Raw genomic sequence first — 13,377 nt, 5'->3', positions numbered from 1 at the left:
CTGCAATTACCTGGCATCAGCCCTCTCACATACACACCAGTAGACTAACAAACACAGGCGTACGCACAAGCTCCCACCTGCTGTGACAACAGACGGTGCTGATCTAATGCTGTTGGTCACTTAGAGAGAGGTAACACCAAATGGTTCTCCTCTGTCTTCACTTCTGTTGGTGCTGTTGTTCTTGCTATTTGTTTCCTGTCATTCCACCAAACTCTACCAGTTTGTCCAAATTGTTGTCTCCTCCTTCTCTGTCTGGTCCTCCGTCCTACTGTCCAAACACCAGGACAACTGTCCTCTGGTGTAAGGTGCTCGCGCGTATCTCTTTCCTGAATGTCTCTCACAGTCCCTTTCCCCTCTATCCCTCCATGATTACCTTCCTATGAATGTGGTACGAAGAGTTCCCCAGTTTTTGTTCGATGTGAGCGAAATGTAAAGGCCAATTCGTAGTTATCACGCCCACAAATCCACTGACATCCATGTGACGTAAATGTCCCCCCTTGACTGCAACAGATCACAGGTGTGTGTGAAATTTGTGTGCGTAGGTTCTCCAGGTAGGAATATACTAGAATGTTGTCAACGCCAACCTGATCTGGACCCTCATTTCAATATGAATTCTGGTATGAGGAGGAAAGAGGAAAAGACAGGACTGCCGCATCTCAACAGTATTTTTCTCAGCCCTTATTTTTGACCATGTTGTGTTCATACTTACCACAGGGTATTAGGGCCAAACTGAAGAGAAAAAAAATTTAATCTTGCGAGAATAAAGTCGTAATTATTATTCAAGCGTTTCAATTCTGCGTTCTGTTGCTGTTTAATAATACATCAGATAATGATAAAAAATAATCTCATTCTTGTAAAATTACAAAATTATTCTCGTAAAATTATGACTTTTTTCTCGTAATATTATGACTTAAAAAAAATATATATTATCACTTTATTCTCATATTATTACTTTAATCTAGAAATATTTTTTTTTTCCCTCTTCAGTTTGGCCCTAATACTCGTACTCGTACATTTTATGTTTAGAGTCTTTATGAGTAGAACACCACGTGCTACTCAACACAGTGTCCTACATTACACCAGTTCAGTTCATTTAAAGATTAGTTTACTTAAGTGGTTATATGTGTTTCGTTTTGTTTACTTTTGAGCAAAAATCTTGACAGGCATCTGGGTTGACAGCACACTGAAGCCCTCGCTGATTGATACTACACCTCACCTGCTTCTTCCTTATTGTTTTCTTCCCCGTATCCTTTGCTTCTTCTTTCTCTACCACTCTTTGTGTTTGTGTGTGCAGTGCACATGTGTGTGTGTCTTCTTAGTTGTAGTAGCAGAGTTCTAATTGCATAGCACTGTGCGGGACAGGTGGGGGAAGTGCTAGTGACAGTCTATTAAGGCAGGATATCCCCGGTGCCATTTGCAGCAGATTGCCCTGTGATTCTGTGGTCTGCACATTCACCCGCCGTCCACAGCTACAACGCTGGGGGTTTACAACACTGTGGTCACTTGCACCACTATATGATAAATCATTATTTTTGTACGACCTGAGCACAGAGGGGAGTTCCGTGTTGTTTTGTTACCTTTTTTCTAGAGGTGATAGATGCTAATGCTGCAACTGGAGAGTGAAAAACCCTCTGTTAAATTCGATTTTTGGCTGTGAGATGTCCTCATCACATCATTATATAAATTATTATGATTGACAATAAATTCATCGACAAAAAAAATGCAAAAACATAAGAGACACAAAAACCTAAAGGGCATTCATTTAGTTTAGCTGATAATTTGAGCTCATTTTCATTGTTTTGGGACAATATTGTAGTGCAGTAACCAGTGTAATAAGCCTGTTTTGAAAGGTAAGACCACAAGAGCAAGACCACCTTAAATGCAGAAGAATCATTTAATTAAATTTAGCATTGACCCATGACAACACTTCCATATACTCTGTTACACAACTGCAGAGACAGCCACAGAAATTGTTAGCAGCGGAAAAGCAGCCTTCACACTGCATTCTTCTTCTAATAATAATTTCCTGCAGGCTGTACACTCAAAGATATAATGCTGGCCTCCACAGTTTTCTCTGGGAAATGCACTGGTTATTCGTGCCTATTTTGACAATCGAAGCAGCCTCTATTACAATCCATCATTGTTATTTTTAGTTAGCTTCTTATTCCTCTTCTGCTGAAATTTCACCACAAAACTTGTCCAGCTATTTTAAGAAACCCCCCACAAATCAAACCATGGGATTCAACTAGGAATGCCGATCTATGACCATTCTTGAGTGAATATGGAAAAAAATATTGCAAAAATACTAAACATCTCACACAAATGAATGGGGAGACAAAGGGCTTAAGGCTAATCTTAACATGAGGACTTCATCAGACGCACTGTCCATTACCACCCACTTAAAGTCCTGCAACCGACAACATGCTGTTGTGCACCAAGATGAATGCATCTTCAAAAATTATTCCAAAAATGTGTAGTTCTTATTCCTGTTCTGTACAAATTTCGGGGCGTAAGTTGCCCTGCAGATTTAAATAGAGTGCTTTTATGTTAGCTGATCCTCCAAGGTTCCTATAATTCTGTGTAGTCATGAGGGAAGGAGTTAATAATAAACTCCCGAACCATTAAGGGGCCTTCTGTTTCTTTAATGGCGCCTCAGGCAGCATGTTGGGACATTCACGGCACACCTGTGGTCGCTCAGGTGCTGGTTCTGTCACCCGCCGTCTCCGTCTCAGGCATCCAGAGACCACCGGTGGGGGCACCACGTCCTTGCGCTCCGCAGTCTGGCCCCTGTGATTTCCCTGCATCTCAGACTGTAGCGTCCTTTTATCTCCACCCAGTTTTGCTCGCATTTTCTCACCAGCTCCTCTGAAACATTGTGCATCTGGTTGACCCTGATTGCAAGCTGATTGTGAGTGTACACCTCCTTTTTGAAGGCTAAATAGATTTTGATCAGGTCTCATTCCAGAGCCTCTCTCCATTGTGTATGCATCCGGCAAGGTCTGCACACTAGCATCACAGGTCTTCATAGATGCTTTACTCATGAATCCTGCAATTTAAATGCTCACGTTCATGTCAAACACCTTTCACGTGATTTATCTTTTTGTGTTACAATAGCTGCAGAACTATTTGCGATTTAAAAATAAGGCCGGTCAAGTTGGAAGTGTTGGATGATCTTCAAAGCCAAAGGCTGATTCCAATTAAATACAAAGGTCTTCAAAGCCCTTCCATCCATTTTTGGTTGGATGGTGGAGGTGTTTTATGGCAGTAAATCTGCAGTACTGCTTTCTGGATTAATGCTGCCTTCACGTGCTATTGGAATTATGGTAAATACGAGTTCCCGATGGCTGAGAGTAGGACGAGATTCGTCACGGATGGTAAAAAATTCCTTAATTATTATAATTAATGTATTGTTGATTGGGCACAAAATGTTAACGTTCATCTAGCAAATCAACTAACTGTTTTACCCGAGAAGCAGGTAAAGGGCGAACCATGTCAGCCATTTTTCATTTCACTCCGACAACTTGTATCATCTTTCCGATTAATCTTTTATCTCATATTTTACCGCATTAATCGGTCCATTACTATTTATGTTTCCTTTGCATTGTCTCTCAGTATTTGTCTTCCGATTCCCTTGGCATCTGCAATGTTACATCACTGCCCTCCTCTTGATTCAGTCATCCCTCACAGTTCTTCTTTTGACTTTGACGGCAGTTGGCGTCCATAATCTTGCATTATTCTTTCTCTCAAAAAGGCACGTGTGAGATATCAGATTCTATTTTGACTAAAATGCTCCATTCACTTGGAAAATAATCCTGTTAAAGCTACTGTATACATAACATTTCTATGTCGATATATCAAAAACACGACAAGACTAATGTCGTATATATTTTTTGAGTTGTGTACTTTAGCCAAAACTTTTCCAACACTTTAAATCCATTAAAATCCATATATTTCCATTCGAGGTAAATATACCTCTTCATTTTGTCTTTTAATGACATTCTCTGCTTCTACTGTCTACGCTATTGTAAAATGACCATGGAGGTTTTCAAGAACTGTAACTTAATTCTACATTGTCTCCTATGACTCTCCTAAGTATTACAAAGCACTAGCTGCGTGACGTCCGGGGTCACCGTGAAACCCATAGCAAAGGCACAATCCCATTTGTACACAACCGTATATGACAGCTATATCTTCTGAGTCAAACCCCCTATGAAATACTTGGTATTACTAGTTAGCCAGTGTGTTGAGCTCCCCGTACAATTCCTATGATTCCATGCAGCTTCATGATGTCATCAAACTAGGTCTTCTGTTGTTGATTTTTTTTGAGAGACTCTAGTGGCAGAAATGACATCCTGCGTCTAAAGAGGTTTTCTTCAATTAGCATTGGTGTTTGTTGAGAGCCCATGAAAGCTGACAAACGCGTCTCACTTTCTGTCTTCAAACTGTGTCTTGTTCTTCAGCAGGAACGCTGCCAGGTACTCGATTGGGTTTGGCGGTCTCTCTTTGGCAACCAATGAAAGGCCCTGCAGCAGAATGGGGACCACGGTTCTGTCAAGGTACACTCGGATTGGCAGTGCCTGCAGGTCCACCCTTTGCCTGGAGATCTCTGTGCTTGCCTTCTCATTCTCCGTCATCCTCTGGGTGCTTTCTGGCAGGCCGTGTTCTTTGCGAGAGTCTTCAGACCCTGGTTTCTGTCCCTCCATGGTCTAATTTGTTTAATCTGAGGGGATAATGCTTGCAGGTTGGTTGTTGGTTGTTGTTCTTGGTATTTCTTCTTAATTTAATTAGCAATTACTCACATAATCCTATATTTGAATGCCCGTTATGAAAGAGATCTTCAAAGTCAATTAATATATGATATCAAGTGATGATATCATCTAAACATCAGTCGATGATGATGTGATCTATGACGTCATGTATTTATATACAGTACTGTGGTAAGGTCTTAGGCCACCATTAAATTTGCTGTTTTAGCAATGATATAATGGACATACTGTATATCTCACCTTATAGGAACAGATCCAGAAAGTATGCAGTTTTAAATATTAAATAAACATCTTTTTCCATTACTATGTTAAAGCATACAGTATATACAGAGGCTCTAAGAATGTGCAATATAGAGTGTCTTATATCCTTTTTTTCAGCACAACCTAGGCAATCCAATAAAAAAAAAACGATCGCTTGGCTAATTTTTATGAACAAAAAGAAAGGAAAAACAGTCTATTTTGTGACTTCTGCACAATTATTGATACTTTATATTACTACTAAAAATGGGATATAAAATTATTCATAACTTTGACTCGACAACACATAAGACGAATTTCAGTGAACAAAGTCCCAATATTAGCTTTATAGCAGTTGATGGAAACAGATGAAAGACCGATTTTGTTTCACCTAATCTATGAAAAATGTGGTTAAAATTTGTGAAACATTTTTTTGTACTTTAACCCAGCTAATGTTACCTTATAATCTGATGGCAGGTGAATATTAGCTGATACCAATGTTCAGACAAAAAAGCAGTATATCCCTAATATACAACATCGAGACAATTTTAATTGAAGAATGAAAGTTTTCAAAGACCCAATGATCATTGTTCTCAATTTGAGAAACTCGAGAGGAACTAGAAACTTTTTTCCTCTGGCAAATTTCTTGCAATTGTTTTTGCTTCAGTAGTGTTTTCCCTCTCAAGCTTTTGAAGACTGGATGGGGTCATTTTGCGTGGTTTATTTCTTTTTAATCAGGTTTATCTTGCATTGGTTTGATGAGTTCACTGTATGTAACACATTTACACAAACAGGACAATTCATTCTTGAAACAGCAACAAAAATACTCTCCCTTTTTATCTCGTTGAACATTTACCAAACCTAATCTAGCCATCATTGATTTATCTATCAATCCCCACAGAGGATACAACTAACTTTTCCTCCATCATCTATCAGTCCCACCACCAGTTACACAATTACAGCCACAATCTTTATGCACGTGCTCATCAAAATAATGAGATGTTAAATTATCTTTAAAAAAAACCAAAAAAAACCTAGAGAGACTGTTTTCATCGTGAGCTTTCATCACCTGCTCTAAGCTGGAAAAATTAATTGTTGTGGTGGTATCAGCTCAGCTACAGCCAGATAGATAGCAGGGGGAGTTCTGTGTGGAGCTATTATTGGACAATATCACAAACATCAGGTAGACTCAGCAAATCTAAAGCCTTGCATGGGGGGTGGGGGAAACGAGGCTACATAACAACTTGTTCTGACACGGGAACAGTGCAGAGTGCACACCGTGTGGAAAAATTATACACTGTAATTTCTCAGCGACAAAGGTCAAAGCAGTTCAGAATTCATCGAATCTAACTTGCACGACTGTGTGCCTGAATTCGGATGCTGACGGTGTTTAAGGTTTGACATCTGAGGCGACTTTTACAAGAGGGTAAAAAGGCGTTTTGCTTAAAGGCCACTGACCAGACACTGGATCAGAGGAGCAGCGCTACAAGGTTGTTGTCCTAAAATGACCTCTTGTATTTAGTGTGATGTAGGAAGTTGCACGTCCGTGCAAAAACAGAAAAGGAAAGGTTTTTGTTACATTTGTATTTGGACATCTGTGCTTATTTTTGAAAACTCTGTTATTATCTTGGTTTGAGGGTTGCGAGGGGAGCTGGAGCCGATTGCAGCCGACATTGGGTAGGAGGCAAACCCTGGACAGATCACCAGTCTTTCATCGGGTCAAAATACAGACAAACAATCACTCGCACTCACATTCACATTTAGATTTAGACTCTTGACCCAACCACAAGCTGCATGTCTTTGGACTGTGGGAAGAAGCTGGTGAACCCAGATAAAACTCACACACACAGAACAGAATATAGTTTCAAAATATTTACCAAAACCCAACAGACCCATCAGAGCTCAGGTTAGGTGGTGTGTGTTTGGTATTGAAGGATAGGCAGCTCTCTGTATGGGTCAGAAGGACAGAAACTGTCCATTCTCTCTCCAAATAGAGATGGTATCTATAATATTGCACAATGTACTAATGAAGCAAGTGCTGCTTTCCAGTAGCAAACACTGCTGAAGGGATTTCCAATTTTATTCCATTGGCAGACCTGCATTTGCTTTAAATGCTCAGAACCGCAGTAAGCAATTCCCGGTAAAGCATCACTATGGATGAAGAACCAGTGTTGTGAAACGGGAAATCATTTTTGCCACACAAACCTGCACTGTAATGTGCAAATGTCAGTCAGACTTTTGAGTTGCACTTACCTGTGGACTATCAGTACAACCAGCCCTGGTGCAGACCCTCAGCTGGTAGCTGTATTCATAGAAAGGCTTGATCCCAGCCACATCAGTGAATCTGTTTTCCTCGCCACGGTAACGCTCCTGCCCATTCCGCAGTATAACATAATGGGTGATAACACCTGATAAATTAAAAAAAGAAAAAAAAGAAGTAAACATTGAAAAAGCACGCACACACACACGCTTGATTAGCACATTTGTATTACTAGTTTAACATCCCAACACTTGTGATGCACACACACAGATAACACACACACCATTGGGCCTGGCCGGCGCTTGCCACTGCAGCTGGATGATGTCGTCTCTGTCGCCAGGGCAATTCCAACGGGGCGGTGCCACACCCCATGGCTTGTCTTCACTGGTGGTCACGGTGATGACATCGCTGGAGCCTCGTCCAAAGCTGTTCCAGCCCCTCACTCGATACTCATAGGTGGTGAAGGGCTCCAGGTCGGGGTCTGATCAAAATGAAGGAGGGACAGAAGAAAGGGTTGTTTGATTGTTCAGTCCAAACATTATTTTTTTCCAGACTCATAACACACGCTCCCAGACTAGAACTTTATGTTCAAGGAGCCACTATGACCTTGACTTTCGGCCGCTCCAAATGTAAAAAGGCAATGACTTAAGCATTCTGGAGGATTGTTACAACCACTTTCATGAGGGATACAGTGCATGTACAGTATAAATGGGCATGTAGATGAACACGCACACTATTACACACACACAAGCATTATTTTTAGGAGTGTTAAGGGACTTATGCTGTAAATGACATTGTGTTTTAACCACCAATCTGGGACGCTGGTCTTACTACTGTGATAACCCAAGCAGCAAAGTACATACAGTGACTCGCACATCCTTAAACTAACACAGGATGTCAGTTTAAGGGCTGATTCCAAACATTTTACATGTCAATCGTCTGTGAACAATACACAACGACACATGTGGTGCTACCTGTGTGTGATCTCCGAGTACCTTAGGTTTTCATCCCAGATAAGTATAGCATTATGTTGTGTGTCTGTGTGTGTGCGATGTGTGTATGCACGAGAAACATCTGGTGTATGGTGGGTGGCGACAGCTTTATGTGCTTCTGCCCAGATGGTGTCACAGCATCGCCTAGAAACTCTTATCCTAACTGCCACACGCACACACATCCCCCCCCACACACACACAGACCTCAAACAGTAACTGAATAAACACAAAACATACAATAATAAATGCACAACTACCCACACATCAAGACAAGAAAAGTGCTATATAAACACCATTTACACACACGCAAAACTTCCGTTTTCAGTTTTCCACACACAACTAATATTCAAAATAAATAATAATGTGGCCAGACACATTCCTTCACACACACCAACACACACACACCCCAGCTCCCTTTGGGCTGATTACCAGCAGAGAATGTTAAAAAATGGCATTAAAGCGCCTATTTCTAAGTTTTAACGACACACTGGTGTACGACACGGAGAGAGTACCCATGTTACAGCTGTTAATGTACACCGCAACAGCTGCCTTTGTGTTTGTGTGTGCGTGGATGTGCATCTGTCTCTCAAGCCCGTTGGTTTCACTGTCTGACACATTGAGTAAATGTACGATTGGTGTCTGTGAGCAGTGTGTGTATCACTGGCAACTGAACACGAGCCAGCCAACACAGACAGGAGAACCAACCAGCAGGTTGAACCAACATTATCAAAACATAACCAAGAACCCAAATATCATTTCAAAAACTTTGTCCAAACGTGGCCTAGATCTATCCTAAGGGGATTCTTGACTCATACTGACTGTATATGAAAGAATGGACAATTGAGTCAACTTATCACTGGATTTATAATGTCGGTCAACATCTTCCTTCCAGGGGTTTATGGACTTAATTACTGATTGAAAAAATACGCAAGGAAAACTTGCAAATTAATTTTTCTGTTCACAAAAAAAAGCCTCACCCATCTCACTCAGTCTCTTCTTTTCAAAAAAGGAAAAAATAATAAGAAAAGACCAGATGGACAAGCTGCAGATCTTAAGCATTCAAAATGACTGTTAACAAATCAATCAGGGATTTCGCAGTGGGTACTGACAGGTGTGGACTGACTTGGGTCAGGTGTCCAACCTCTAATTTAGCACCATAAACTTAATTTACAAAATGAAGTGTGCTTTCAGGAGGTAAATGGCCAGAAAAGCAGACTTACTACCTAAGAAACATACTCAAGTAACATTCAACAGACGAAAAAGACAGTGCAAACATTAATACATGCATTGAAACTCTATTTACCTGTGTAAGTGTATGTAATGGCGTCTCCGCTGTACACCACCTCCTCGTGTGTTGGGCACAGGCTTTCCTCCAATCGTGTCTTCTCAGAGTGTGTGTCGCTCGATGTGTCTGCCATTTTGTAATAGTCACTTCTGCTGGTGTGTGTAGAGAGGCCTGAAGTCAGAGCTTCCTGTGTGGCATTGATAACAGGGGAGTCCGTTGTGGTCGGTGCGTCGGGGAGTGTGTGCGCAGACAGGACCCAGGTGCAGGCGGCCATCGATGGATCAAGGTCACAGGAGCCACAGTAAGCTGTCGATGCTGCAGCGACAGGACACAGAGCGCCCTGCAAACACTGGTGCTGGACGGAGGAAGGAGAAAGAGATGGAGGGGGCAGAGAAGGGCAGGAAAAGGACAGCTCAGTTTTTTGTGTATGGTTGTACGAGGTACTGACATACAGTCTGAATGCAGTGCATATGCTCCCTGCACCAAGAACCAGCCTGAGAAACACAAGAGTTTTAGTCTTTATGGTTGCACTTATCACTAAACTACACCGAATCTTACATTTTAATTAAGTAATACATAACAACCTGGAATAACCTATCTTTTGTCACTCCTAAGTGCTTTCAATTTTAATTATGTTACATTCACTTTTGAACATTTTTAACTGCACAATGCAGTTTCAATTTTTGTCTGCTGTAATCTATTGTGCACATCATTACTATTACTACTATTACAAAAAAAATCAGCACATTGTCTGTTTAACAGACATCTATGTGAACATAGCTACGTGTTACTGTATGACTGTGTGTATGTGCGCGTGGTGTGCATTGTCCTTAATGACATCATTAGAACTAATGAGAGTTCCTACCCTTTGTCCCGGAGTGTGTGTGTGTGTGTGTGTGCGCCTCTTTGTATGTGTGAGCATGTGTTTGTGTGTGTATGCTCTTCTCATGCTGATTTAGGAACACACAAACACCACATGACCCCAATTGATAAATTGAAAATGGCCGAGTCCCCAACTCCCGATGTGACAATGTGTGTGAGTTTCAGAAGGAGAGAAGTCATTTTGCCAATGCCTGTTTGTGAGGTTTTTTGTGAGGTATGGGAATTTCTACACATTTAACATATTGATTTTGTGTTGTGTATGTAATTTGTGTAAAAAAAGAAGGTTGTTGGTTTACATCTTAGTGGTGTGGAGTGTGAAGAGTTTGCATGTTTTCCCCATCAGACTTTACAGTATGAGGAAGCTGGAATACCTGGAGAAAACCCACATACACACGAGGAGAACACGCAAACCACACAGAAAGGCCCCAGTTGAACCAGGACTCAAACCATGAACCTTTGTGTTGTGAGGCACATGTGCTAACCACTGCATTTCCCATGGCGCACACACAGGTGCACAGTGACAGCAGACATATTGTATGGGGTCAAAGGTCATACAGTAAATGAGCAGATTCCAACACTAAACATTAAATCAGTAGCATTAAACACAGCGACAAACGCATGCAAACACACCTGTGTCGACAAGCCAGGGGTGGGTCGATCGGCACACACGTGCCGTTGAGGGTTGTAGCCGATCCCATTGCAACACTCCTCTTCCTGATGTATGACCTCTGACCTGCAGCACTGCAGTGTCACTGTAGCGTTGCCAGCACTGTGTATTTTGGGAAATCCATCCTTGCCCATACAGCAAAGAGTGACAGAAGAGTTTATGTACTCCTGACCACAGCAGACAAAACCTAAAGGGGTGGAAAAAATAATGTTATATATTTTGCACATATTTTTTCAACTTTAATCCAGCAGATTATTTTTCAAAGACTATTCACTATTGACCTTTTTATTATTTTCCCTATCTGCAATTATCTTTCTTTTTACCACTTTTCTTTCCACCTCTTTCTACAGTACATCCACCCACCAGTCCTTTCCCTTTACCAGCTCTTGTTTTACACTCTTCCTTCTCTCCATACTCCAAAACATTCAGTCAGTACTGGACTGTTTTATCTCTCCTCCACACTTCTCAAAACTCCCCGTCCATCCACTCTTCAATCGCTAGTTTCCCATCTGTGCAGAAGGAGTATTTAAGCTGCTCTGAATATTAAGTGTGCACCGTCTCTTATCAACTCTTAAATACATCCTCCACTCCTTTATTCTCCCCTCTTTCCCTCCACGACTCACTTCCTACCCCCGTACGCATCTCTTGATACAGCAGTGATGCTCGGGCTGCAGTCGGACGGCTGCAGTGGGAGACGAAGTGTGTTTTTCTGAGAGCTGCCATCTCTTGACAGTGATAGGTGATGTCTGCCTGCCGCTACATCACCTTCACCAGCAAGGTGACATTTCAAATACATGCTATCAACTCATTTCCCTGTAAATGCTTTGCAGGTGAATGTCAAATATCAGACATTTTTCTTATTGCCGTCATTTCATATTCCAAATTTTAAGTGACTTGGATGAGTTTGGATGCAGATCATCGGTAAGAAATGTGGACAAAATATTCTGGTCCTGGCTCTACTTCAATACTTTAAATAAAATGCATTTATCCTGTCAAACTGCTGCATGACTGTGTTTTTTGAGCAATAGAATCCACTTCTGAAACTTTTCATGGCAGCTTCCTTGTGTTTTTAGTCACACCCCAACCTGTTTGCCGTTAGGAAATGTCATCAGGCAACACAAGCTCTAAACACCGCTATACTGAGAAACACATAGAGAGTCGTGGGGAGCTGACGGTCTTAATCAGCGTCGCGCAAACTCACGTCAATGGTTTGAAAGTAACAGGACATTTGCTTATATTTAAAAGTTACACACTACAAGTTGGACCCGCACATTAAATTGCCACCTGGACTCCATGTTGGCCAATCCATGTGTGAAAATGAACTCTCATGGCCCCCCGTGAACCAGTCTATCACAATTTGAGCCTGATGAAGCCTGGCACTGTTGTCTTGGACTATGCCCCAAAAACCTGCTCATTCAGTCAGTATATTTCGGTAGTGGGATGACCACATTTTGTGGGTATATAACGTTGCTGAACCTACAACTGACCAGCCAAAGCAACGCCAGATTATAACACAGCCTCCACTGGCTTTTACAGTAGGGTGGTGTACATGTATACACAGTAAAGTATTCTTCAAACTATGAGTCGAAACTTCCTGCAGGCCTTTGCCGATGTAGGCCATGCTCACAAAGAAGTGAAGGTCAAACAAAGTCTTGAAAATAGAAACAAATCAGGTGTCTATTAGTGTCAAAAAGCTGTTGGTCTTACAATTTTACTGCATGAAAACGAGAACATTTTGCAGAAAATTTGAGCTGAGGCAGGAGCCATTTCCTGTCGGTGCACTCTCATCAACGACTGGGGTAGTGAACATCTTAAAGTGTTAAAATGGTTCAAAAAAGAAGGTTGCTTTTCAACAATAGTGAAATAAACTGGCAGCAGCTCTTACACAGCTGAATACACTGAACATGACGCCTTGTTTTCCCGTCATAATTACACAAGTCAAACCAATCCAGTCGCTGTGACGTCAACACAGCTTAACGGAGAGGGAAGGCCGCCGTGTTTTGGGCTTGCAATGGATAAGCGCTATAATATCACCCTGCTATAATACTTTAACACTGAGTCAGCAACCCCCTGCTGTGAGGACGCATTGGAAATACAAATGAGCACAGCATGGCGCCGCTAAATATCACGAACAAAACGATAGAAGAAGAACAAATCATACTTTAATGAGTGCAACGACACAAGCTTTTCATTCTGAATCTGAACGCAAAAAAGAAAAAAGAAAAAAACCTGGGATGATTTAGTTTACAGTTTAAATGATCTAACTTTCATGAGGTATTTAGAACATT

General features: G+C 41.4%; 1 protein-coding gene and 1 long non-coding RNA gene across 2 annotated transcripts in view; one reads left to right on the top strand and one right to left on the bottom strand.

Annotated features, from left to right (window-relative positions):
* ush2a (Usher syndrome 2A (autosomal recessive, mild)) overlaps positions 1–13,377 on the bottom strand; it is a 197,253-nt gene that overhangs the window by 54,202 nt on the left and 129,674 nt on the right. The window contains exons 62-65 of the mRNA XM_058630175.1: positions 11,053–11,276; positions 9,559–9,895; positions 7,547–7,744; positions 7,257–7,411 (exon numbers count right to left, since the gene is read on the bottom strand). Coding sequence (XP_058486158.1) covers positions 7,257–7,411; positions 7,547–7,744; positions 9,559–9,895; positions 11,053–11,276 — 914 coding nt within the window. The remainder of the gene's footprint in view (positions 1–7,256; positions 7,412–7,546; positions 7,745–9,558; positions 9,896–11,052; positions 11,277–13,377) is intronic.
* LOC131459977 (uncharacterized) lies at positions 3,223–7,261 on the top strand. The gene is made up of 3 exons (XR_009240310.1): positions 3,223–3,374; positions 4,461–4,741; positions 6,641–7,261. It is a non-coding gene; the product is annotated as an uncharacterized LOC131459977 (long non-coding RNA).

The sequence above is a fragment of the Solea solea genome, chromosome 5 (assembly GCF_958295425.1).
Source record: "Solea solea chromosome 5, fSolSol10.1, whole genome shotgun sequence".
Lineage (NCBI taxonomy): Eukaryota > Metazoa > Chordata > Actinopteri > Pleuronectiformes > Soleidae > Solea > Solea solea.
The sequence above is the reverse complement of the archived record's forward strand: the minus strand, read 5'-3'. Positions and strand labels throughout refer to the sequence as shown.